This window comes from Numida meleagris, chromosome 5 (assembly GCF_002078875.1).
Source record: "Numida meleagris isolate 19003 breed g44 Domestic line chromosome 5, NumMel1.0, whole genome shotgun sequence".
Lineage (NCBI taxonomy): Eukaryota > Metazoa > Chordata > Aves > Galliformes > Numididae > Numida > Numida meleagris.
In genome coordinates this window covers 5,703,471-5,731,288 of record NC_034413.1, presented here as the reverse complement: position 1 = coordinate 5,731,288, position 27,818 = coordinate 5,703,471, and the positions used below count along the sequence as shown (strand labels likewise).

General features: G+C 38.9%; 1 protein-coding gene across 4 annotated transcripts in view; it reads right to left on the bottom strand.

Annotated features, from left to right (window-relative positions):
• CACUL1 (CDK2 associated cullin domain 1) overlaps positions 1-27,818 on the bottom strand; it is a 51,638-nt gene that overhangs the window by 10,772 nt on the left and 13,048 nt on the right. For 2 of the 4 annotated variants that reach the window (XM_021397914.1, XM_021397913.1), the window contains 4 exons: positions 26,073-26,199; positions 21,776-21,878; positions 12,014-12,109; positions 6,990-7,092 (listed from right to left, as the gene is read on the bottom strand). In XM_021397914.1, coding sequence (XP_021253589.1) covers positions 6,990-7,092; positions 12,014-12,109; positions 21,776-21,878; positions 26,073-26,199 — 429 coding nt within the window. The remainder of the gene's footprint in view (positions 1-6,989; positions 7,093-12,013; positions 12,110-21,775; positions 21,879-26,072; positions 26,200-27,818) is intronic. The other 2 variants (XM_021397916.1, XM_021397915.1) reach the window with 1 other exon arrangement.

The following is a 27,818-nucleotide window of genomic DNA, read 5'->3' as shown; positions in this document are numbered from 1 at the left end:
AAAACAGCGCAGCTTTGTGTGTTAGCTCACAAGACCTTTAGAACTTAAAAACAAGACTTTCTCACAAATCATGCTTAAGTCTGGCTTAGGTAGGTGTGTTCAAAGTTCTAACTACTCAACAGCACTCTAAGAATTATGAATTCTTAACAGAAGCAGAACTGATTGCTTAATTAAGCTACAAAATGAACGTATGAATGAGGATCTTATTCCATCATGCAAAGTGTACTCTTCAGTACTTAAATTTAGTGTGTATACAATATTTATAGTACTTTGCAGAACAGCAACCCTGACGTTCCCACAGAATTTGAGCCCTTCCACTGCTTTAAGTGAGAAATAAGTGAGAAATGCAGAGACGGAGAGCAACAGAAAGGGAGGTACTGCCAGTGCACAGTTTAAATAAAGCTTACTAGCAGAGGCTTACCTGGCACTTTTGCCCTTTCAAAATATCATCAGATTACACACAGTCAAATCAATAGTATAATAAATTACTTCTCTCTCAGTTGAATCACACGGGATCCATCTGATCCCATACATCCTTCTGCTTCTCCTTGATGACCTTGGCCTTGAATCTCAATCCTCACTCCCAAACCCAGTCCATGCAAATCATCCGGCCAAATGCAACAAAACAGGAAGGGAACTGCTACGAACAGAGTCCACAAAACATGGATGTGGGTTGTTTGGTTGTTTTGTTATTGGTTGATTGGATTTTTGGTTTTGTTTCACAAGCCTGCTGCCTATTTTGCTATTAAATTAACTAATGAAGCTTGACCATGTATTAGTTTTTCATTACTTTAACCCGGTACAATTGAATAGAATAGCTCAGCTGGAAGACAGAGTCCAACTGTCTGACCTCTCCAGGGCTAACCAAATGTAACGCCTGTTATTAAGGGCATCATCATGTGCCCCTATGATCATATTAGGGAATTATCATCTCTTCAGTATTAATACATTTGTACATTTTAATCATTGATTTAGATCTTTAAAAGCCTTCTGCATGAAAGCAACCTTCTCTCTGGCTTAATTTGCAGTTACACCAAATCCCTCACCATGCTGCATTTGTATCTCCTTAAATTAAACCAATATAGTTTTTGGTCATTTAAATTCTTCAGAAGTCTGAAATAAGTTAAAATATAGGTTAGAGAAAAACATGAATAAGTTGGATCTATTACTAAGCATTTGCCACTAGGCATTCTAATGAGACCACAGATTACTTTAAAATATTCATAGTAAAGCCCAAAAGCTTTATTTAATATGTAATAAAAACACTACGAACTAAAACTTTCAAGTCTCAGTCACATGGAAAATATTCAATGTTGCTAAAAATAAATATGAAAAACAAAGCTATAAATGCAGAAATACAGACTTTTGGATTTCTGTAATTGGAGAACCGATATTTTCATGTTTACGGTTGTATGAATGTTTATTGAAATGGGAACATTTTTGCTATTCTCTTACCAAGAAGCCAGGTTAAACGTGACAGCCATTACTTGAGAATAACATTTCTGATTTAAAAATTTCCTTGCTTTGTGGTGCTGCAGTATGAAACAAGAAAAATAAGAGCAACTGCAACTTTCCAATGAAATTTAGTTCTTTAATTAGAAGTTTGGTTCAGTGATAAAAATGTGTGTAGTTTAAGTGTTATTTCAAGAACATGAGTACATAGTACCTGCTAACAGTGCTCTTAACACTGTGGTTACACTACAGTTACCGAGGCCTGTTAAATCACAGCTACCATTTGAACACTGTTGTTACCACCCATAAACTGGTGGGTGTTCTCAATTATTCCATCAGGCCTGTGGAGCACAAAGTATAAAGAAGACTGGTAGCTAAACAAACTATTCTGTATTGCTCTTGAGTGCAAAATTACCCTCTCAGGTCTAAGAACAGACTGACATAAATGTGTCAATTCAACATCTTAAAGAAGGAATGGCTGATTATCCTGCAATAGTAGAGCCCCAGCACACTTGGAAAAGAAATGGAACATAACTGCAATTGGTGGTCGTTAGCAATCACCTGTGTCTTCCAGTATTTGGAAAGAACAGCATGAGGTTTTTTTTATGAAAAACTCAAAAAATAAATCGTCTCCAAATAAAAAAAATACTGTTTTACGGTTTAGAATGGAAATTTGAAATTGAGGTGACGGGATTATACTATTTGCCTACATATCTTAACCCAGAATTAAACAGTGTGAACCAAATCACGATTCCATGACTTCCAGCAAAGAATTTGACAATATACGCATTCCTTCCCCACACCTTGAGAAGGACTTGAAGTTTTATATAACAGAAACCCTGCAACTCCCATAAAATTCACTGTCAACCTACTGTTAGGTACAAGTACACTGGAATAGGACAGTGTTTTCTCCTAGTACTCAGTTACCTTGTTGTATTTTTAAAACCCTTAGAAAGGAATCTTCTCATCTCATTTAACCTACCAAGACACCCAGACTGACTCTTCAGACACAGCAAGTCACTTCACAAGGGAGTTATTCTCCCTTTTTTCTTTTTTTTTTTAATTTCCTTTCAAGAAACCTACCATTTTATTTTTTCCATATCAAGCTTAAAAAACAATAAATATTTTTATGAAGGTGGCAGAGTAAAGTTGTGCAGATTCTCTTCTGCTAATGACTTTGCACACAAAGGAAAAGTATAGCAGTGTCACGGGGCAGCGCAACATGCAATAAGTGACAGAAGGAAAGCTCCTCAGCAACTGAGTGATACTTTTTTCTTGTTATACCACGCTGCTTCTGCCATTACAGCAGTTGCTATGTGTCTGAAAGAAAAATACAGTGATTTCAAATGCTTAAGGGCACATTCTACGTTAATGCTTTAGTTCAGATTAGAAACATATTTTTGAAGCAAACTCACTGATCATCCCACTTACTGCACTTTGGTTCATATGACAGAGGTGCCTTGGAGCACAATAATTCAATTCTTTTGGTATAAAATTCATTCCATCCATGGGAACAGACATAACCAAGCATGAAGTAAAACTCCCCAAAAGCATGTACATGTGAACCAACACTGGGTCCTCAACAGCAGAATATTGGTTGTTTGCACTCTAGATCATCACTTGATGATGCAGATGCAGCTTAAACTGTGAAAGGAGAAAAACTTCTTCACAGTAAGTACATACAGCATATAAAAAGGCTAAGACTTTCTGAAAAAGCAGAAAAGTAGAGTGCTTCTCTCTTTTCAGGGGATTTTCTCTGCTGTCTGAGAGTCATGACGATGACAGGCTGTTTCTCTTATGCAGGTTGTTTGAGATCAGTGTCAGAATGGAGAAAAAAGAAACACCAGCCTAAGGAGAGAAAAAGTCAACTGATGCATCATCTTCTTATCCAACTGCCAAAGGGTGAAGCATGGGGCGTAAAGGAAAAACCAGCACACCAGCCTGAACAGCAGCCCATGTTATCTGTCATAGCTGTACACTCAGGCTATGAACCTGGCTCAGCCAGTCCTTCAGTCCTCTTCTCAACCTTTTGCACCACCATTCTTCTGGAGTATTCACAAACAAAACTTGATATGGAATTTTGTCACTAAAGAAGTTGTGCCATAGCAGTAAGCAGCCAAAGAGATTAGGTTCCCTTGCTCCACTGTCATTATGGTGTTTCTGAAGGTCAATAATACTTATTTGCTAGCAATGCAGGGCTGGACATGCCAGCACAACCTGAACAACACACGTCTCTGCAAGGCAAACAGAGACACTGGTAATTGCAGCAGGGAACAACAACTATAGCTTCATTCATTTTCTGTAATTGTCTATTATATTTGTACCTGCTGCAACCAAAAAGCACACTGCACAAGCTCATCATCAGAAGCTGTTAAGAGTCCTTTTCAGCTTTCAGGTGAACTTTTCTGTTATCTTTCAGAGACCATTTACAGCAGAAACATCTTTCCTGCCACTATAAAGGAAGAATCTTCTGCAACATGAAGTCCCTTTCTCTTGAAGCATATATCCACAACCAAAAAATAAATTAAGGAGATGAAACAGCAAAATCCCTTCACCTTAGCTGAATCCAAGTGACAGATCTCTTTCTAAAGCTACTTTCCTATCTATGACTTCTTTAAGCTATCATTCCTTTTCCTCTCAACACTGAGAAGCTGGAACCTTGTCAACTTCCAGGGCAGGATTCCAGCCCAACACTCCCTTCCTTTAGGTTTTGTAGAGAGAACAGAGATCATTTGGTTTGAATTACCCATCTACCAAGCAAAAACAACAGTACACTGCTAAGAGAGCAAAAGAAGAGAGCTATTATAGAGCAACCTTGCTTTTGGCACCAAGCTCACTAAGTCTCAGAAGGGAAGAACAGCAGTTAGTTAAAGCCACCCTCCACCACTGATTTTCACCTGTTTCATGTAGTAAAATCAGAGAGCATCAGAAGCTGTTAGCCATTTCCACAACTGAAGATATTTGAAGTCCTCAGTAATGACCACTCTTCCAGACAAAAGGCAAAGTGTTTCCAGGGCACTGACATTACAACCCAAGAAACCCACCAGAAATGACACTGATTGTAGGAACCTAGAATGAATAAAGATAACATTCTCCTACTGACAAGTAGGTATCAGCTGCATTATTTATTTTAACTTCTGGGGCTTCTTGTAAATAAGATGCTGTATCTTTTTTACATTCGTTTAAGTAGTTCTGCACATAGCAACTTCTCCCAAGCCATTTTATACACCACCCTTATCAGCAAGAGCCAGCTTTAGGCCTCACAAGGAAGTTACCAGTTTTCTTTCCCCTTAGTTTGTACGCATCCACTTTAATTTGAAGAGCACTGACTTGATAAACACATGTGAGTGCAAACATACTTCACAAAAACACAATCGTATTTTAATGTAATTTACATATTGACATTAGCTGCTCAGAAGTGCTCTGAAGCCCTTTATTTTACCTCTATGGAAAAAAAAAGAGAGAACCAAATTTTGCAGGCAAGATCTGTCCATTTATGCTGCATTTTCTTCTGCAAATACAGGATTCTCACCTTCATCAGAGGTATTCTATCTGCTGCTTCTACGCACTCACACACATTCTCCATTCTGTCAGGAGTTCTTTCTGCATCCTCCTGCTTTCAACCACACAGCACAAGGACTAGGAACCCCTGGGAGCAGTATCAAATGCTAAGAAACAGATGTACGTTACGCTTCTTTCCTGACACTAATTTTTCTCTCAATTTGAAGCAGAGAAGGAACTTGTAAATGGAACTGAAATTTCCTTACAGTCCTTCCTGAACACGGCCTCGGATGGAAGCACCAGCTGCCAGGCTCTGATAAAATGACAAGATGCTACAAACAGAAACGCCTGCATGTGAAAAACACAGCAACAGATTCAAGAGCAGGTGTTACTGTTTTCCTTGAGCCTAGATCACAAGCTGATTCAACGAATGTTTCAGTTCTTTTTTCTTGAAGGACACACTTCTTTACACTAAGCATACCTAGAACGCAATTTTTTAAGACCACAAATCGTTGAATTTGATTTCCTATGCATGCCCACTCAAAATGTTATTTTCTTCCTTCATAACACACCAACACTTTCCTATTGAACCAAATCCGTATAAAACTGTAGAAAACTATCACACATTGAAAATGAAATTTGAAAGTAAACTCATAAAACCCACGTATATACACTCTATTTCCACATGCTCTCACATTCCTGAAAATTAAGGAAATATAAATCTTTCTGGCACGAATACCAGCAAGCTAGAACAGCTGAGAAAATACAACACTATAATTTCTCTGTACCTCAACAGTATTATACATGCTGTGCATATTCAAAAATTTCCTCAAAATTTGTTCACAAGTTTGGAATTTTATTTAGCCTACTTTATCTCAGTGTAAAGATCCCACTATCTGAGGTTTAAACAGGTCAGATCACAGAAAAGAGTTTATGCAAGTCTTAGGAATAAAACAATGATGAAATAACTTAGCTTTAATAAGCTGAAAGTAGACTGAAATGAAATCCAAGAAAGGTGCTCATTAAACACCACCCTCCATACAGAGCAGCAGGACAGGTGACAGATTATTTTTCCACATTTTCCTTCAATTTTACTTCTGTAACTACCACAAGGCTGGGGAAGAGTACATGGTTGTGGGTTTTTTTTTCCCCTCTCACTGCAATACATTACCTGTAGCTTCAATTTGTTTCTCCTACGTCAATTCATAGACAACTAACTAACAGCAACACATCTGACATTCCTTATGTTCTGAAGATTTGATTAGAAGCGTGACCTTTACCTTCTCATTGAATAAAAATCACATTCATATTTTAATTGCCTGGAACATGCACGCACTTAAATCTAACGTCAGTTGAATTTTCAATGATCTTGTTGGAGGAATCATCATACCACGTTTCACTAAATGTCTTTGGCCCAAAATAAAACATTAGGTGATGGATGGACATTCCTCACTGACTTCACATTTCCTAGGTGATCTGATAATGCCTAAAAGCTTTACATGTAACACTTTTCCAGACAGCAAGAAAAAGATGAAATTAAACTGATGATCTCCCATCATTCTGGTGTACCCCAAACGCTTCAGTCAAGGGAGAAGGGCATTATTGACCGAGCAAGGAGAAATAAAACCCGACCCTTACCACCCATCATCTGGGTGCAGCATACACACAGGGATTGCTTCAAGGTAAAAGAAGAGGGGACATCACAACAGGACTCCTCCAAATACTGGAACAATCATGACTTCAAACAAAAAAACCACTTAAAAACAACAGTTGACATGCGATGTATTCCTTGATATGGTATATCAGAAATTACAAATTTTGTAACAAAGACACAATTTTAACACACTTAATTTCCAACCAGTAATAAGAAATCACACAGAAGAAACAACATTCCTTCCTCTGCCTCCAAAAGGAATTTGTATTTCAGCCCTCTTAACCATTTGCCATTTTCTATTTGCTGTGGATTTCTGCAGTATCTGAAAACACCACAGTTTTCCAGACTCCCATTATAAGAAGTCGTCAATAAGTGTACTTACGCATTAGGTTGTAAATGTGCTTTTCTGCAACGTGTTCCGTAAACAGCTTTATAAGGTCATCTTTTAAGTCTCTGTTAAGCTTGGTTTCTATGTAAAATTTATTCTGGAAAATAAGACAGAAATATTAGCGGTTGGTTTTCATAATAGGAAATAAAGTTAACCTTTTTACTCCTGAATAAAATAGTTTCTATTTTTAAAACTGTAGAATATTTAATCTGCAAAATGCTTCCTTGGTGCCTACTTTCATACTACATAGAACAGTCTTGTATAATAAAAAAAGTATTTAAAATTAAGCCTGCACGTGGTACTACAACATTAATAAAGTTCATTATCTACAGACACATCTACATATTGATCCAGATGAGAATATGTATAAAAAAGTGCATTTTAGAACATTATAAACACTAAAAACAGCAAAATAGGGCTGGATATCACATTTAAAATATCTAATAGTGATTAAGCCATTAAAATAGGTATATTACGGTAATAAATTATCAGTAGAGCTATCCACTCTTGTGGTTCATTGACAATCTCATAGGGCAGATACTCAAAATTAATGTACTGTGGAAATAAGTGATATATACAAACCTATATCAAGCTAAATTACATTAAGAATTTTAGGATTCAATTATCTGGACCCACTCAGCATTAACAAGTTTGTCTCCTCAGGCCTCAGAAGAAATTCTATTCATGATTTCCCTGAGGGACTTTAAACTCAATGTACCACTTGGCATTACTCCCCAGTTCCAAGTCTGCAATTAATAGCAAGATTTCCTGACTGTATTTTATGTGTGGGCATTAATACCTACAAGTGTAGTTGTTCCATGAAAAATCTATCACTTCAATACCAGCTTGGAAATAGGCCAACTGAACTCATCTGGACAACCTGCACAGTATTAGGTAGCCATGCTACTAAAAAATCAACTTAATCTGAATTTTACGTACTGGAACACTTACGTGATAGATTTATTGGAAGAGGGAATATCTTAAGGGAGAATGGTTTTGCACAATTTAAATCAAGTTCTTCTCCTGTCTTCCAAACTACTTAACAAACTGAACAAACTCTCAGAACTTGCAGAGCAATCACTACATTTTCTGTAAAATCCATATTCTCAAGCATTACCAGAACTATACACATACCATAATCAACTTTGCATGCAGAAATCACGAATTTTCAAGACAAGCATTCTGCATCAGCAGCAGCTTTACCATTGAGGTTGGTCTATTTCCCCTATTTGGGGGTATCAGAAGAGAGACAAACCTATGGCCAATTCATGCCCCTGAGGAAGGGAGGGTTTCTGTTGCAGTGGCAGACAATAAACTCAAGATGTAAAGGAATAAAAAATGAAAACAAAGGTGTTGCACACAGAATAACCTGCCTTGTAATGAACAGACATTTTTGTGCCAATGGTTAACTGTCATTGCAACAGAAATTCACAGTAATGGAAGAAGTTCTTCTATATGTTTTCTAGGAAGCACCAAGCTACACACTGTACTTCAGTCTTCCATCAGTCTGACTTCTTAAAGCACGTCTGCAACACCCACTGACCTCAACCAGCACAGGACAACATCAAGCTAACCACATCGTCCTATGAGCCAGAGGAGATACTACACTCTTTATTTTCATAGCCTCAAAACTTTCTAACATTAAATGCAGCTGACAAAGACATGCAAAAAGCAATAGTCTTTTCTTGTTCAAGACTTGAAAAACCTAGAGTAAGTACTTCATTTCCAGTCCAGAGTGCTGAAAGAAGACAGCAGAGTAAGTGTCTCAATCTTGTTAGTGGAAAACCAGGAACACTTCTCACATAAGACATCACTACCTCAGCTCTATCAGTAGTTCCTGAAAAGTGAGTTAACTTCAAGATTTAGCAGACAGGTAAATAAATAGTAAATCGATACCACCACCTCAGAAACTTGGATACAATGCAAGCATCTCTTCTAGAAACCATCTTGACTAACATTAGAAGACGTGATTCTGTTAATATCATTAAAAGGAGAGCAAAACACACTTCAGAGAGAAAAAAACAAACAGTACAAGAGTGTTTATTACCTCATTCACATATGTATACAAACATCTCTGTGTATACACACACGAAATGCCTCCTAGCTAATAAGCAAGTGCAAAGCCACCCAGTAAGAACAACATTTTAGAGGCAATGATAAAAAAGGTTCTAATCTCAACTACCCTAAATCCACAGGGTTCACAAGAATGAGGCCCGCCTCATACCACAAAATAATAGATTTTTATCTACTCAACTATAATAAGCAATTGAGAACTTATCTTTTAAATGCCAATTTTAATTTTTCTTTGAGTACTGATTTGTATTCATTCACGTGTGCAGTATACTGTTGTATGTAGAGGCTGTAAGCATCTAGAATTACCTCATTTCGACTTACTGAGCATACAGAATGCAATTATTTACTTGGTACTATCCCCGGGCATAAAGAGTTTTGTGCTAAGCTGACTTCTAGTTTCATTTGCTTCATCTACATTATAGCACCAGAACTTTTGAAGGAGCTTAAGCCCACTAAACTTAGAGTGAGAAGGGTGATTTGGTTCTCCACGCTTTCTTGAAAAGTTCAATGCAGCAACAGATGTAGCATCACCATTAGGAAAAGAAAACCACTAGTGCTCCTAGCGAAGAAAGAAAAAACAATTCCCCAGTTGCAAAGTCAGCCCTCTTAATTGTCACCCAAGGGCTTGGTCACCACATAAAAGCACATTAAGAAAACCCCCATCCTGCGTTTCACCATTCACACAAGAATATGGTTTGGTACAGACCAGCAAAGAGAAGAAAAGCACCACTGTTGATTTTAAATGCATAGAACTGAGCCCTAAGGCTAATTACGTCTCTTGTGGCCAACGAAAGACAAAAACATGTTCCAGTTGTACTAAAAACCTTTACATTTGCCTTGGCTTCCTAGATTTTTAAACATATAAATGAATGTTTAAAAAGCTTTCCTAAGCATTAATATAACCACCTTTTCAGAGCTAAGTTTATTAGTGCAAATCAGCGACCTCAAACTCCTGATTAAAATAATTACATCACTACCAAAAAAGTTAAACACTGGTATTTCCAATAAAAAGGCAGAGTCCAACAACTTAGTCCACTTCCATTAAATAGTCTTTAGAAGTACCTATTAAACAAACTGCAAAGCTGTAATTTATATTGGAGAATAACTAGGCTTTTGGCTCCTGCAATTGTTTTGTAATTTTATTTTCTTGTCTAAATAAAGGAAACTGCTGCTGCATGAGAGAAAACTCAATTAGATGCAATAATGTAAGACTGCGGAAGTGGCTGTACATAGAAATACCTCCAAGTATGCACAAATAAACTAAGAGAACATTTTTCATCCTGTCTTTTCTAGCAGCACCTTCCACATCATGCGCAACTGATTAATAAAATATATCAGGGAAGACGTTTGAGTCTTAACTTGATATTATCCTTCAAAAACAACTATATAGCTGAGACAAATCAGCATTGCATTTGGCAGATAGAGGAACTAGCACAGAAGTCACTCTTAAGCCTGTTCTCATTTGCAGGAACAGAGTTTTACTGCCTGAACAAATCACTACTCTTGCTTCAAAGATACTGCTCCTTTAAAATATTATCAGTGTACTTAGAATTCTTACAAAAACCATTGTATTTTACAACTACTACGCAAGTACTCCTTTTACAGATTTGTTCATTACTCTAACGATTTTGACTGTGTTCACATACCAGTTAGACTCAAACTGTAAAAATTAAGTGAGAAAAAACACTTCTCACTAGAAGCCATTGCAGCTGTTTACAGAAAAGGATAAGGAAATCTATTCAATTATACCTTGTCTATCTATATAGGCAAGATGTATAATGATAAAGACAGTCTATGCCTACCATGAACATTTTTAGATATTACAGGTACTGCAGTCTTAATTTTGAAGGAGATTTTGACCTCTGTGATTGAAGAGCCTCCAAGACAGAGCTGAGGATTCAATAAAGTACAAACCCGAGCAGCTTATCTCCATTTGTAAGCAGATACTAAAATGTGATATAATAAATCATAGCAGGAACTGAGAGGAAAAAAAATTATCACCACAAACACAACCCTTAGCTTACATGTGATGCTGTAGCAACTAGATTTCATTTTGGCAAACTACTTGGTTTCAGGAATACCCACTAAAATGTAGGTCTTTCTAAAAGATGTTGCTTCCCAACCATTGGGATGCTACCAATGAAAATAACTTTTGAGGAGTTTCAGGTTATGTTACGTAATCTAAAGCAAATTTTTTTTAAACATTTCTTTGCTAAAAACTTCTTATTTTAGTTTTTATTTCTACGCAATGTCAACGTAAGAATAATTTCTAGGAGGAAGGCAACTCCAAGCTTTAATTACTCATTACAATTAAAAAAAGCAATAAGAAACTTGGCATTTTGACTAAAGTAACACAAATTACAGGCTTTTTCAGAGATATGGATTTCATGAAGTACATAATCTGCACAGTCACAATCAGTGCCTCCTGAACGTCTGCAAGTATGCCTGACAGAGCTATGAAACTCAGTTTACCTACATTCAGTCAACGCTCAGAATTGCTTTATAACTGATACAGACATTTCAAAGAGACATTTCTTTGAGGCAGAAGTCGTCCATCTTGTCTTAATTTGTACAATATAGGAGCAATAAAATCATCTTTGTAATCTACCAAGCCAACATATAACAAGTCAATAAACCATCTCATAAAGATATAAATAATGGCCTATTCGGGAAGGCTAATTTTGACTCAAAATAAAAGTAATTCCTCCTATTTCCAATAATGGGATATTAGGGCAGAAAATCAATTCCAGAAGTCTGCGTTTAGAAGCACAGCTTCCCCCTTTTCTCCCCACATATCTTTATCAGAACTGCTATATAAGTAGCAAAACTAGGCCCGAATAGTAAGTAATTCTACAAGGAAAATTATTAGAGCTGCATTTTACTCCTTTTAGCCAGAATCTTGTGTATGGACATACCTTATTTGAAAATAATTTTCTAAAACTTACCATATATATGAAAAGAGGCACAATGCTCTGCAATGCTCCCATATACTGTCCAAGAGCTATGTTAAATCTTTCAATATAGAGATCTGGAGGGCTGGCCTGCAAGAAACCGTAAAAGTCAGGTTGTAATTTGAACAAGAGAACGATCTGGAACAGCTATGTTTTCACACCAAACTCAAAAACTACAAGGCGTGTGATCCACTAAATCTATTCAAAGCAAGCCACACATCTTTCCAGAGTTTCTACTGTCACTCCCTCCAGCAAGAAGGGTTTTCACCAGTCAGTGATTTTGCTTAGGACTATGTGTCAGAACAGCTGCATTCAGTAAGAAATACCTCATGCCTGTGGCAAACTAATATTTAGCATATGCAAATAAAAGCACGTATTAAAGAGCAGTATTCTTTTTGAAAAGCTCTCTATCAGGTCTAGGATCCATAACCGGATTTCACAGCGTTGCGGTGCGTGCACTGATCCCACTGCTCCAAGACAGAACAGTGACGCTGAGCAGCTGCCTGGTGCCTGAGTGGGCATGGAGCAGATCCTCCAGCTTCAACAGACACTGTCCTTCCCAGAAAGCATTTTTATGTTTCAGCTGGGTCACACAGGGCAAGGCAAATATTCAGGGTGTTGAGTCAGAAGGATTGTGAAGTAATATCTTCAGGGAGCTCTGCATTTGGAACCTACGCAAAGATCTACTGCATGACCTTGAAGCCCCCAACTGGAACTGCTGGAAGTGCCATCTCCCTGACAGGCCTTGCAGCACCACAGCGACAGTGCTGCTATTTTCTGTGTAAAACACCATCTTTCTCAAAGGAAAAATATCGAAGCTCGTTGCAGAATAGGATTTTTAGCTAAGTTAAGTTGTGAGAGGAAGCAGGAAAATGGGAAGTACTAACCACTGCTTGCTTCACAAATACTTGGGGAGACTCCAGGTTCCACACCAGAGCACTCAGTAGCGCACTTAGCCAACGACGGACACACTTGGCCATGCAGAGCTGGAGTGAAGCATTCCTCCACTCATCCCCGCTCCATCCTGACCATGCAAACCCAGTGCCCACCACTGGCCACCTCCTGCTCTGCTCCTGTGCTCCCCTCAGAAGAGGAGGGCTGGCTGCCCGAGCTCCTGCTGCCACACACCCCTGCACACACCCAAGGACAAGGTGCTGCTCGCTTACAAGAAGCGCAGCTTCTTTTCTCTTGCGCCATTTTCCTCTCCTGCAGCTCTATGCAAGAGGGTGAAAAACGCAGCAGCAACAAAAAGCTTGCAAGAAAACAAGCTCAAATATCTTTCACAAAGCATCCGCGATGTGAGAAATGCTCAAGGCTGACTGCACCTCAACTACCTTATCAGAACTTACAGCTCTTATCTCTAAGCAGCAGATTTTTCAACCTTTGCATGGACATTCAGCAGAGGCCCCAAAGAACAGCTACACTTCACACTGGTGTTTTGCTCTATTAAATGTTCTCCATTTACAAAACTTTTTTCCTCTATGCTAGCTTCCTTAGCTCCCCTTCTTAATATGCTTAATGAACACATGGGTAATTTTCACAGCTAACTCCAATACACACATTTCGGAAAGGAAAGTAAACCTGGCAAAGGAATAAAGAGTGTTATTCTACGTGTTGTTGCCCAAGGTTATATATCATTATTCTTCATTTTGATCCTTAGTTTTTATTCCTATTGCAGATGCTGTTCTCAGGGGCAGCCAAACAAATTTTAGTGCAAAATTCCAACAATGTATAGAAGTGCCTACAAACCCCAGGGACTCCTTTTCATATATATATATGAAAGATATATATATGAAGATATATATATATGAATATACATAATTGGTTGCAAATAACATGCAATGAAATCTGCATTTCTAAGCAAAATGCATTCCTGCTTCAGTCCTTTTTAACCTCAGCTTTAAATATGGTTATACTCCCTGGTTCATAAAGACTCGGTATGCAACTTTAAGATTAAAGAAAAAGGAAAATTCTACTTCAAAGCAGACAACAGCCTGACACAGGGTACTGCTCTTCTCACACTGACAGTCCACACTTTCCACTTAAAAGAAAATACAGAAGGCATCTGGACAGTTTGCCAGTCCTGTTTACAGGGGCCATCAAGGTTTGATATCTTTTTCCTGAAGATGAAAATGCCATTTGCTCACCACACAAAGCCTATGTCACACAGAGCAATTTTAAGAGGAATACAAAATGCACACCCAGCTGCCTTCTGAGAACGACCTCAAGTCTTCAGAGAATAGCTGGAAGTTGTTGGCTTGTTGGCTACCACCACCCTATAACCAAGCAGAAAACAAGTGCTCTAGGTCAGGACAAAAGAAGGGTGAGAGAAGCTCTGAGAGCTTCACAGGAAGCACTAGGCAAGCATTCAGCCTTGTTCTTAACTTCTAGAAAGCAAAATCATGACCATCTCTTTGCCACCGAGTTTTATTTTCCCGGTAGCGTTTCAGCCCAACTCAGCGCTGGAGATGCTAACAGAAGGGCACCAACAACCTGACTCCACTTGTTTCTAGAAAAAAAAAAGGACAAAACTCTCCTCAATTATTGCTTAATTTGTACACAAAGAAAACCACTCACAAGCACAGGCCAAAGAACTCAAAAAACAGTATTTTCACGGGTCATCTATGAGTCACCGTAACCTGTGCGGAGAAAACAGAACCAGCTCAGTGTCTTCTGCACACGAGCATTATAGCACAGCTGCTCAAAACAGCCAGATTGAGAGCAATTACTTGTCTGAGCTTACGAACTTTCTCCATGTGCTTACATTCATGTTAGTAGGACAGTAACTGGAGTGGGACTAGCTTGATATAAATAAAATTCTTGTAGTTTATATTAAAAAAAGCATTGCACTAAGTCAATCGACCACAAGCTTTTGTGAGTAAATAGATGTTGCTAAGATTCTTCTACTAAATGGTCAACGTTAGAGTAGATGTGCATTTAGAATCTATACAGTCTGCTGTGATTTTTTAATAAAAGAAATAAAGAAACTGCTTGAACTGAGATTTTTTTTTTACTCTTGGTCTTAGTCCAGAAACAGTAATACATCCATTCAGCTGTTTTAATTACAGAGGGAGAAAAAAGATAAGAATGATATTTATTCCTTACCATCCCCTAGAAAATATTAAGTCTTTAAAAACCACTCCTATCATACCTGAGGGACATATTAAAGCAGCTGCTCATATAGAGAAAGAAAAATGTACTGCTAGCCTAAGGACTTCCCAAAAGAGGAACCCTCATTCCTCCACTCCTCATTCTGAAACCCATCAATCTGACAACTCATTTCCTCTTTCATGAGCCTCTATATAGAAAAACAGCTTAAATCCTCTCCTACAAAAGCTCTCATCTACCATTCATAGGGCTAAGAACAGTTTCCAGCAGCAACCATTTAACGTGTCTGCTCACAGGAGAAAGCAAGGTCAGATTTCTCAAATTGTGATGGAGTTGCATTCATTTAACATCTTCAACTTGTTTTTGAAGACTAAAATACTGTGGCTACTGTTAAAAACTGATGTTAAGGGCATCATTGAATCTCCTTCCACATCAGTCACCTCAGCACCAAGAGATATGAGAATTACAAAACAGATTTGAGAAAGGATGATGCATAAGATGTACACATCTTCCAACAAGCAATGAGATCTAGTATACTAAAGTGCCCTTCCCTAAAAATCCAACATCTAATATCTAGTCATTTCAATGAATGTGCATATACACAAAAAATATGGGGCTTTCCCCCCCCCCCCAAAATCATACTTTGAGTGAACACATGAAAGAACAAACAGCAGAAGACAGGCTGCTGGCTCAAGGCAAAACTGGCTCACAAGAGAGGAGCGATGACAACAGGTCTTTGTTTGAGAACACAAAGCCAATCTGTTTATGAATACTCATCTGGCATAATCAGCAACACACTTGGTAAAGCTTGCATTCTTATACTGATGTGCAGTTCTACTTTCCTGGGAACATGTTCACTGCCAGGATGCCAGCATACATGCTACAGCATCTCTCCCACGCCTGACAAGTGAGAAAGGAGTGCAGCTATAACTACACAAACTAACCTGTTGTTTGTGTAAGCATTCCGACTCTTTGAGCAGTTTTTGTTCTTCCTCAGTAAAGCGTCATTTGTTTGCTTTGCCCTGCAAAGATAGGTGATCCCCAGGTCTACCTCACCAGCCAAACATGCTATCAAAACTTCTTATGAAAAACAGTTATCAAGCCAAAGTACAGCTCATTCAAAGACTGCCATCCTATTAAAAACTCTGCCCTCAAGCTGTACATCGTGAAATACTCACAACTGTCTTCATCTCTTTGACATCCACACACCAAGGTGCACATATTTCTACCACATCTGATTTCTGACAAAGTTCTAGTACTATTCATTTGATCTGATTCAGTTCTGTGTGATCAGAGCATTAAAAGTCTGTTTTACAGGCAATTAAGTGATGTTCCCTTGGTAAAACGGCTGGATGAATGCCTACAGCAACAGAATGATATTCTTCTCCCTCTTAAATATTATTGACCAGATAAATGGCCAGCTGGAGTTTCCTCTTAAAAATACACTGTATATATTAATATCTGACCCAGAAGGATGCTGAGAAATACCAGTATACGTAGTAAGAAGACTTAAGAAATGCAAGTTCTCACTTCATTTTCCAACACAACTTATGCTCTATACTATAAGCAGAACCTAGTGGTGGCAGGTTTCTTTCCTAAATCAGAGCTCAAGAAACTATAGTAACTACAGTACGCATTTCAGGGAATCAAACAATTTTAAATTAATAAGAGCTGCTTTGAGTGTCACTTCTCTGATGTGGCATCTCTTGTAGCAACCACGAAGGGTCACTATATCTCATTTAGCCAACAAACCAAGCAGTACCCATACAAACAGTGGCATAAGAATGGGATTCTTCACATGGGTGGTGTGCGTGGCCTGACCTCACGTGCAAAAAAACAGACAGAGATGGTGTTGTCAGAAGTGTGCATGCATGTGTAACCTTCAACACACCTTGGAAGGAAAGCACAGCATCTACAAAACAGTTGGGGCTAAAATTACCTTAAGGTATAATACTAAGAATTGTTGTGTTGTACCTAACATTGCCCAGTTCAGTTTCACCATGCACTCAAAGCACTATCTGGTTGCATTTTACAACACCCTGATGACTATATGTAAAGTTCATAAGCTAAACACAACAAGCCACCTAAAGCTTCACACACTACTCTTGTAATCAGCAGAAATACTGAAAGTTACACAACAGTTTCTAAAACAAAAACAAATTTCAGAATGTAATCTGAAGCTCCAGATCAGGCATCTGACAGCCTCATCATGTTTATCAGATTAGTAATCATCAGCTTAGTATTTCAGAAAAAAACTGGGCAAGGAAGTGACAGCCTGTTCATCACTGGAAGACAAAATTCCCTAAAAACACACGGAACAAGTGGGAGATAATCATGCTACAGAAAGAAAGGGACAAGGAAGGAACAGGCCATCCACAAAGGAGACTGCTGACATTTCTAAGGACGGGAAATGACAGACAATGGAACAATACAAGGCACTCAGTTCCTAGAGATATGACAGTCCTTAAGATAGCAGAATGACTTTGACAGTAACCAGGTGCTATACATATTCTTCCAAGTAATCAATAGATTGGAAGATGAGAGAAGATCTTTCATACACAGCCACAGCTGGTTTGAGAGCTGGCAACAGAGAAGGCTCAGAAGCTGTAAGGATTAATATCAGGCAGGAAAGCTCCCTCCCACTGCACAGCAAAGACTCAACCTGCACGTCCTGGGGACTACACAACAATTGTGCGTATTATCCACCAACACCAGAGACCGCTCAGTTCCCTCGTGTTCACAATAAAACGCACTCCTCGCAACATATAACAGAAGAGAAAAACCCCAAGCTCTTTAGAGCATTCAAGAGGGTAAACAGGCCATGAGCAGCTGGCTCCAAACTCACCACAGTGCTTTTAGTCAGATGGAATCTAAGCAAGAAATTCTGCCATTTTAGCTCTGTTTGGTTTAAAATAAACACCACGCAAGCAAACTAGTGTTTATTTACTTAGAGAAAGAAAGGACTTCACGTATTAACTTCACTGAACATAAGAATTGCAGTCAGTGAACTGAACTGTTTCTGATGAAGACTTAGAATCAATAGATCCCTTTTTCACTTTTGCTCTAAAATAAAAGCCTTGTGAACACAGCAAACTATTGCTTTTCACCTCACAGTCATTTTCTAAATAAATTACTGAGATTTTTCTAACTAAACCAATGGTAGTTAACTGTACTTGCAGTTTGTCAAGGGCCTGCTCAATGCCAGGGTACATTTTGATTGTCAATTCTCAAAATACTTTCCAGTGTCGCTTCCTAAAGAGATACGTAATGGACAGAGCAGTTAATTTTAAATGACTTTACCAAAGCACAAGAGACATGTTTAGGCCAAACACTCATCATTAATGCAAATACAGTTTTATAGCTTTACTATATTTAAAAGGAAATGTATTTAAATTGAAAGTATGTCTGCATATTCACCCTATCTCATACATCTGAATGACTCAGCACTTACCCACAAAAACAGCTGTCATTATTTTAAACCACAGCATAATGGGCTATGTCCATTACCAATAAAAAGTTTCCAAATAAAGCACCTTGAAAAAAATCATCAGTATGCATACAGGTGTAATAGGCTTCCGGACAACAGCAAGTATATTCATTTGTGTGTTCTGCAGTCACTCTCTTTAAAACACAAATAATCCACAATCCTGACCAACTCAAGAGTTAGGGAACCTTCATTTCTTTAATTACTGGAAGTTACATGTGGCAAAACTCAATCATACTAATGCAGAGAAGCTGGTCCGACATCTGCTGGGAGAAAGGAAGGCAACCCTTGCTCATAGTTTCTCCCTAACTGAAACAGCCTGAGGAGAGGATCACTGACCTGCACAGCCAGAAGGGAGCTAGAAACATTTTCAGATACAGAAGGCTCCATCTCAAAGGAGCGATGAGGTAACAACAAGCAATTCACCTCACTTCCATGTACTTCTCAGCAGTAATGTTCATAGCTTTTCACCCAATGCCAAACATGCTGAGTGCGCATCAGCCCACTCCTATTTTCCTAACCCCTCCCTCACCACCACAAATTAATTTCTTGAGCTGAAAATGCGTGGGGCAGCCCTTCAGGAGCGCTCAGGGTAACAAACACCAGTGCCACCCAACGCGATACCCAGTCAGTAAGAGCAGAAGTCAGCAGGGGATGACCAGGGAACACGCACACGTCCCAGTGCATCCCCAGCTGGCACCCAGGCCAGCCCTGCCCACCTCCGTCCTTTCACCAACTTCAGCCAAAGGCAGGTTTGCCAGACAAGCAAAGGAAAAAAAAAAAAATACACAGGGAGTTCCTACAATGAATGCCGAAAAGAAAGAGAATAAACTCCAGTACGGTGAGAAACTAGCAAAAGCAGGTCAGACTGGTCCCCTTAGATGCTCCACTTCTACCATCTGGTATCTGACAGTTTTACTGCTTCTGCTGTTGATGAGCGCTCCTAGTAGGGAATGGCTTGCTCTGGCATGTTGGTTACACGCAGATATTCTGCAATCCACCTGCCATGAAACCATTGCACTTCCACACAAAGAAGTTGTTCAGCTTGTCCAGAACAAGACATTGCAGCTGCCCGCCATTTCAGTTTTCATGATGACCTGCTTTCTCACACAAAAACAGTTCAGGATAAGCCAGAGTACTATCTTTGCCTCTCTATATGTAAAAATATTACCTCACATCACGTCACACCTTGCCAACTCAACAGAACTCCACAATTTGATTAAATATTATTGGTAGGTGGAATGAGTTTACATCAGAGTAAGTGAAACGTCACATACTGTGCATTAGAAGGATCTGCATACATCCTATTTATGTTGTGTGAAACGGAAACTTCCAAGTGACTGACATTTACAAAGTAATTTTTTGTTGGAGATTGTAGGGTAAAGATCTAGCACCATGTTTCAGCCTTAAACCCATGTGACTACATGTCACCAAAAGGTATTAAGAGCAAAGACACAAGGATAGTAAAATGGATTGTAGTAATTTCACAATCCACAACTAAAACAGTTTCATTACAGAACAATTTTTTTTTTTTTTTTTTTTAAGGCATACAGGTTTTTCTTCAAGCAGCTCAAAAGATGGATTTACCATTTCTCCAAAAACAAAGTCCCTTGAAGATGGTATGGTGTTATACTACCACTATGCCACCTGCCACAAGGAGAGTCTACCCTACGTATGAACACTTTCGCAAGACAAACATTGCATTATATGGTTGTCAATTACTCCTTCAACAATTTAGGTTCAGAAGACTGCCTTGTTTTTAGGCGGAAGAACTGAAGGCACGTATGTGCCAAAGGAAGCTTTAAAACCTACAGTTTCAGAACTGAGGAAGCCATCAAGGACTACTACAGAGAAAAGAATTTGGGGTATTTCCAAATTCAAAGCAATGTAGTACTCTACTATGGGACGTATTTGAAGAACTGGCCAAACCTGTACAGCTGCAATGATTCTTACTTCTCACAATCAGAGGAAAAATGTACAGGCTGCACCAGTTCAGCTGGACCCAGGGAAAACTTCATTCTAAACATTATGTTTATCTGCATTGACAAGCAGTTACAGAACAGCTGAGGCTGTCACTGTATGAGAAATAAAGAAACCATAAAACAGAAAAGCAGCAAGGAATCTAGCTCAAGATGACCTAGATATTTCACAGACTGTCATCACATCCACTACATTTTGGGGTGTTGTCTCTTTTTGGTTTTTGATTTGTGTTGTTAAGGAAAGCGTGACATGAGAGAAGAACAGCAGAATGATTACAGTGAGGTGCATTTTGATGGACATGCTAGTTTACCCAGAGGTACCTGATGCAGTTAGCATCAGTCATCTTACTGACTGCTTCTGACTGACTAAAATTAGCTATGAGTTATTAGAAGCACTGAAAGAGCTGCTGTAGCTTCTGGTTCCTATGCATTTGGCATCTCTGCTTGACTCAACACAAGTCAGTACAAAACTCAAAAATCAGTTTAGAAAATAACAAAAACTACAAAAATAAATTAGTGTTGCTGCTAGTGATGACAATGTCAAGCACATGCCTGGAGTTTCTAGCCTAAAAGGAATTTTCAGTGAGGAACACATGAAAACAAACATGGATGCACAAATAAGATGTAAAGAAGATAGGTATATACAAGTTGTATTAGGACTGCTGTAAACCACTGACATCTAGAGATAGGCAAGAAAAATGCAGAATAAACTGTAGCACACAATATTCACATGAATTATGAAATACCAGTTATGAATTACTGCATACTTAATTCACTTTAATTTCTTTCTTTAGATTTTTGTGCTGCTTATCAAGAACAAAGACCGTAAACAGTTTATAAAGATTAACACAGCAATGGCAGATAGCAATGTTGTGCTCAGATTATATTTGACTGAAGTGTTTACAAGCCAGATTACGCTTTAGAATTCCCCTTCTCAAATCTTTGATTCTGTATTATATCAAGTTTTAGGCACTCTTGTCTACACAGTATCTCTAAGACTAAGGGATGCCATACAACTGGACCCAGTAGTTGGCATTCTGTCAGACAGCGAGTGAGGCAGTTCTCAATTTAGTAAACTAGTGTAAATTAGAATTAATGGCAACAGCCTCCATAGGCCATCTACATGCTGCTCCAATATAAGCACAGATCCCAGGAAAGATAGAATTAGATTGTGCAGCTTCTTACCTGCAGCTCCTTTGAGACTCTCTCTAAGTGGTTAGTTATCTTTTTTATTAGGTCACTATACATCTGTTCCGAATGCTGCTGGCATACACACTTATACACACAACTGCAGAAACAAATATAGGAACAAACAATGAACTTACAACAGTTTGCAATGAAGGGTAACAGACTTCAAAATATTTCGTTCAAGTCTCAATTCAGATGCTAACAGACTTAAGTGAACAATTGCTGAACTTTTAAATACAGCCCTAAGCTTCAAATGAACTCCAGTAGACTCTTAAGTCATCCCTGTCTTCCTCACCCTTCACCCCCGCCTAGCTACAGCTTAGCTTACAATGAACTCTCATAACAGTGCACTACTGAACAGACAGGCAGAAGTTCTAAAAATAAAGACCTATGCATGCCGTTCTATCTTCTGTGACTTAAAACCTAAAAAAAAAAAGACCAACCAACAACTATATTTCACAATAAACAAAGATGTGCAAAGAGCAACCCAACTTTTACTCTCCACTTCATGGGTTGGCTGTAGTAATTCTGCTCTTCAGTGTCACGTTTGCTTTTTAAGAACATTTTACTGCTCTCATATTGCAATAACAGCATATCTGCAGTAAGTCTAGGTACTCAAAACACATCTACAACAGTTGTAAGACAAATACACACATATACATATAGACACAAAATAGTAAGCAGCAAGTAACATTAAGGTAGTCATCTTCAGGGCATTATTGGCATCGAGTAGCTTCTGCTTCACTACCGTGTTTACATTCTCTGAAGTCAGCACCCTGAAAGCTACCTGCCAAAAAACAAGAGGCACAGGAAGCCTTCACCTGGGATCCTGGGCAGGCCAAGCCTCCTCTCTGTGCCTCTGTCCTGCCCCTCTCTCCCAGACTACATGGAGTACTGCAAGAACAATCAGTTTAGGCCAGAGACAGTTCCTTAGAACGTGCACAGACAAATTTAAATCTAGAGAGGTCCAGTTCCTAGACTACAATTCTGGTACCTACAGGCTAAAGAAAAGGCACAGCAACACTATGCCCCTCCAAGGGAATAATCACATTGCGATTCCTTATTGAGCAAGTGGTTCAAAGAAAAAAAAACTGAAAAGGTGGCACTGACAACTCAGGGCTACTCTAATTTTGTAATGCAAGGGAAAGGTAAAGCACCGACTCTGGTACTTCAGGGGCTGAGACAGCACTCTACTTCAGTAACTGCCACTCTCAAAGCCTTCTGGAAGAAGGTTTGACAAGCAGATTACCAGTAACAGATTTAATATTCCTTTGCCTTTTACAAGTTTATATTTATTTCCTTTGACAACTTCAAGAATACTTTGTTCACCCTTACATAAAGTCCTCTCATCTGGCAAGCCACTTTTTTTTTTTTTTAAAGAAATAAAGACACCAAACACCATTCCCTCTCTTATATTGTGAAGATAACCAAGCATGTCTAGTTTGGTATTGTTTAAAAAAAATAGTCAAAAAATCCTAATTCTTTCACAGGAAGTCTACCAATAGCAGGTTCTATTCTGGAACAATCAAGCGCAGAAGATATTTTGTTATGGTGCTGTAACAGCAGACATATCAATTTAATTTAGATCAAAGAAAGAAACATTGGTAAGAAAAGCCAGAATGACTTCTGTGATCTCTTAGAAACCAGCCAGCACATCAACAACAGCAACGGCCTGATGCTTGTTTGCTGCATCACCAATGGGTATACAGCTGCTTCCTCAAGCTGACAGCTTCATTTATAACTACGTAACTAAACTGAATTTTAAAGCAGGTCTGCTTATTGCTACATGCACTGAACTTAGTTCTGCAACATATCCTGTAGTGAAACATCAGTTTTTTTAAGTACGTGTAGGACATGCTTATACTTTATCTGAACATTTATATTTAGATGTTACTTCCCCATTTGCAGATCCTGTTTTCACTTCCTGATTGTGGGCTGACTCCGTGAATCATCCCTGCCCTGCCATTACCCCAAAGAAGTCACCAACTTGTTAGCCCGTTAGCATAGCTCAGCACCACTCAAGTAGGACAGTTAGTGGGAGGAATGAAGATTTGAGATTGAAAGTTGTCTTGAAGAACAGTGATCTACTTGCATTAGCCTTAAGAAACACCGGTAATGATTGTCAGAAGTACAACTTGGCTGCCCACATTTTTCTCACCTCACTTTGTTACAACTCTATCAGTATTTAACTTCATTCCTTTAAGAGGAAGCAACTATAAACAGGCAAGCTTTGGACTCAAAGATGAGAACAGTCACTAATGACACTTGGTAGGTTATATGTAAACTGATCCAAAGCAAACATCTGCATACACACCTCTGAAATTATCTCCTAGCTTTCACCGCGGTGGAGCAGTCTCACCTATAGTTACCGACCACATCAAATACTCTAGCTTGTGCATCTAATAAGACATTTCAAGTTTGCAAAGTAGAAACCTCAATTCCTTTATTCAGCACAAAGAGGATCAAAACAGACAGCATATTTTCAGCTCAATTTCACTGCAAAAAAATAAAAGATATGTAGCTGCTTGAGATTTAAAAACACCTTAACTTTCAAAGTACAGAACTAGCTTAGGGAAGCAGAAAGGATCTACAACCTGAGTCTGTTTCCTACTTTCTATGATACCCCAAGAAAGCATCATCAATAAATTCAACAAAAAGGAGCTTTCTTCCATCCTCAATCTACCTTGTCTAGATCGCAAGTCAGGCAAAGGGACACTACAATAAATAAATCTCCAGGTTGGAAAAGGCTGTGTCAGTGTAATTACATCCACAGACAACTTTAAAAGAAAACTCCAGAAGTGACATGCCAGCTTTCTCAGTAACAAGAAGGTACAATCTTGTTTCAATAATACTAAAAATGTATGCAAAAGATGTGTATCACTAAAATACCGCATCACATTTCACTCTGATGTCTAAGGGTTAACTAGTAGAAGCTTAAAACCTATTATCCCTTTTATATATAATTTTTAAAAGAATCTTAACTAGGTATAGATCAAATAAACTAGGGAGGACTGCCAGCAGACAATGACTTCACTGTTCCTGATGGTTGTTTGCACATATGCAATTTCAGGCTGGGGAAGGAAGTTTCATTATCCATGCTAAAGTTGCAAAACACATCCCAAGTCAAATTGACCATCATTATTATTTATAGACATGCTGATGTCCAAGTGCTGACAACAGCAGCTCCACAAGCTTGAAGAGCAAAGAGAAATTTTAACTGAAGTTTTAACTGGAGTTAAGAGGGAAGACTGAAGATCTGCCCATCTTGCATCTAGCTCCTTAATCCAAAGCTTCAAACTAGAGGGACAAAGCGGCTGAGAACAAGTGGACAGGAGACAGAGCTGAAACTTTCTGAAAAGAGCAAGCATTGACTGAAATGCCTGTGTTATTTCTCGGTATGCAACATTATGCTTCTAGCTGTGCTGCAGGCAAGGATCAGCAAACAGCAGCAGCCCCCCAGTTTCTGCCCTGTTTACCTACACTCGGGATACTTCTCGTCTACAGAACAAAAATGTCCATTTTAGTCCATCTCCTAAGAAATTGACAGATTGCAAAAGCATTTAGTACTTTTGTCTGGAGCAGTAGCACAGCTTTGAAGCAAACCTTCCTGCCATAACCAACTGGGCATTAGCTGTGTCTGCAGGACAGTGCAGGTGAGTGCCGAGGTTCCTTACTAAGCAAAGCAAGGCAAATCTCCAGGCTGGGCACAAGTCAGGTGTTCTCCAGACAGGAATGCAGACGCAAGGGACTGAACCACGTCAGCCTCTACCATGCATGCAGCAGGATGGCTGGCCAAAAAGGAATCAGACCCAATCTACCTGATGTAAAGCACACAAATGACAACTTCCATGAAAGGACCTCAGCACCAATTGTTTCAATTTACTCCTGCACTTCTACTGCACCAGGTTGACCCCTACTAGCTATGACAACAAAATCCTTTTGAAATACTGTCAGACACCTACCATGCCTTTTTCTTCTTCCCCTGTGAGGAAAGGGATGTTGAGACTTCAATGCATTTCGTAATGTATTACGCTAAGCAACTGTGGTGCTGATTATTCTCACATTGGCAGTTCATGCATCTTTTTCCCCCTTCAGTATTTACTTCTGATAATATGGGATATCAAGGTATTTATCTGATATTTACCCATTCAAATGATTTAAACAATATTCTACTTTGTATAACCTTCCCTTCCCTCCACATAAATACAAAATATGACACATGCATAGGCTACAAGACAGAACAAACATTTACATATAGAAAGGAAGTCATGAAACACCTGAAAGATTTCCTTACCTGTATATTTGTTCATAGGAGATAGGGATGTAGTCACCAGGACTCTGAGTTAAAAGCTGATCTATGGCACTGTCCAACTTTGGCCAATATGTGCTCTTATAGTCTTCAATCGTTATAACATTCATTACTACAAGGAAAAGAGGAAAACTACATTTAGTGACTTCAGCTAAGAGATCGGAAGCAAATGAGTGAGGTGCAACTTCAAATCACACCAGTAAGCTGCAAAAAGAAAAAAAGGAACAGTTCACTTCTGCTAAGATAACCTCATCTAAAAATAAAGCCCATACTTCAATTTGCATCTTTTTTATTTAAAGAAAGAAAGAAGCATAGAAAGTGGTGCCTGGATAGATTGCCTCTTCCAACATCCTTCCCAGCAGCTGTGTCCATGTTACAAGCCTTGAATGAGGCCAGCAGCTCACCTGGCCAAAGCCTTCACGCAATTCCCTTTGCCTTCAGTTATAGTGAGGATTCTTTCCTAATATATATTCCTAATCTATATATTTCATATATGTATTCCACAGATATATACACATAGAAGGAGAAAGCAGCAAGGCAGACTCATGAGAAGCACCACACAGGTAAAGCACAAAACACTTTCTAAAAAAGCCCCGGCAGATTTGAATAGGAAACATTCATGGGTCCCAACTAACTTCCTACAAAAGCTTTGATTTCTACGCTTCAGTTCTGAAAGATAGCAACATAGATGTTGTGACTGGCCTAAGAGCCCAAGGCCAACCCATGGAACAATCACTATTTTCTGTTCTTCTAATCCAGAAAACAAATTACTTTCAGGTTTCACTAACTGTCACAAGTCAGCAATAGCTTTTTTTGGAAGGTACTATCCTACTACTGCAAACTCTGCAAGAGCCACCCCAGGACCAGGAAGGAAAGGAACCACGCTCACCGAAAGAAAACTACAATAACCCTTTTAAAGCATCTTTAACCTTTTCTCCCCCACCTTTTTAGGATGCCGTTCTTAACAGTTTATCCTTATGCTAGGTATTCAAGATTTCAAAGAACACGCATCCAACAGCCTCCATTTCCAATCTGCAGGGAAAGGGTGATTCCGGAAGATGAGGTCGATTTCCTTGAGATTAGTTGAGTTTTTGGGAAGTGGAGGATTCCGTAACAATGCAAGCATTTGATCTCTCTCCCTGTCCCACCCGAGTTTGATTGAATGGAAAAGACGCCGATACTCTCCAGCAAATTACATTTCACAAGTAAAGCTAGACAAGCAACTGCTGCTTTTCCACACGCTGAGAAGTTCAAAAGAAAAACGGTGCAAGTCAAATGCACCAGTGAAATCATGTCAGTGAAAAAGAATACGCGTGAGCTTCATAGCATAACCTAGATATTTCAGCACCACAGCCGGAACTGAAATACAGCCTTCCCAAAACTATCTATCAGAAGGATGGCAAAAAAACTACTAGAATTATTACCAAAAAAAAAGAAAATCCGAGAGTAGGCATACATCACCCACTGAAGTGATAGGAAAAACACATTTTCTGCACAGCCCAAAAAGGGTGCTAGAAAGGTCATAGGTACAGAACAGAATAACAGTAATGATCAACGATGCTCTTGATTGTTATTTATGCAAGGCAACTTGACCTGAAAAGCACTCCAAATGTTTACTACAGTAACACAGGAAAGACACCCTTCTTTTAAAGCTATGGCTAGAAAAGGAAGGAGTGAAGGCATAAGGAAACCCAACCTGCTGCCAGCTAAGCAGATTTTCGTCCGCCCATT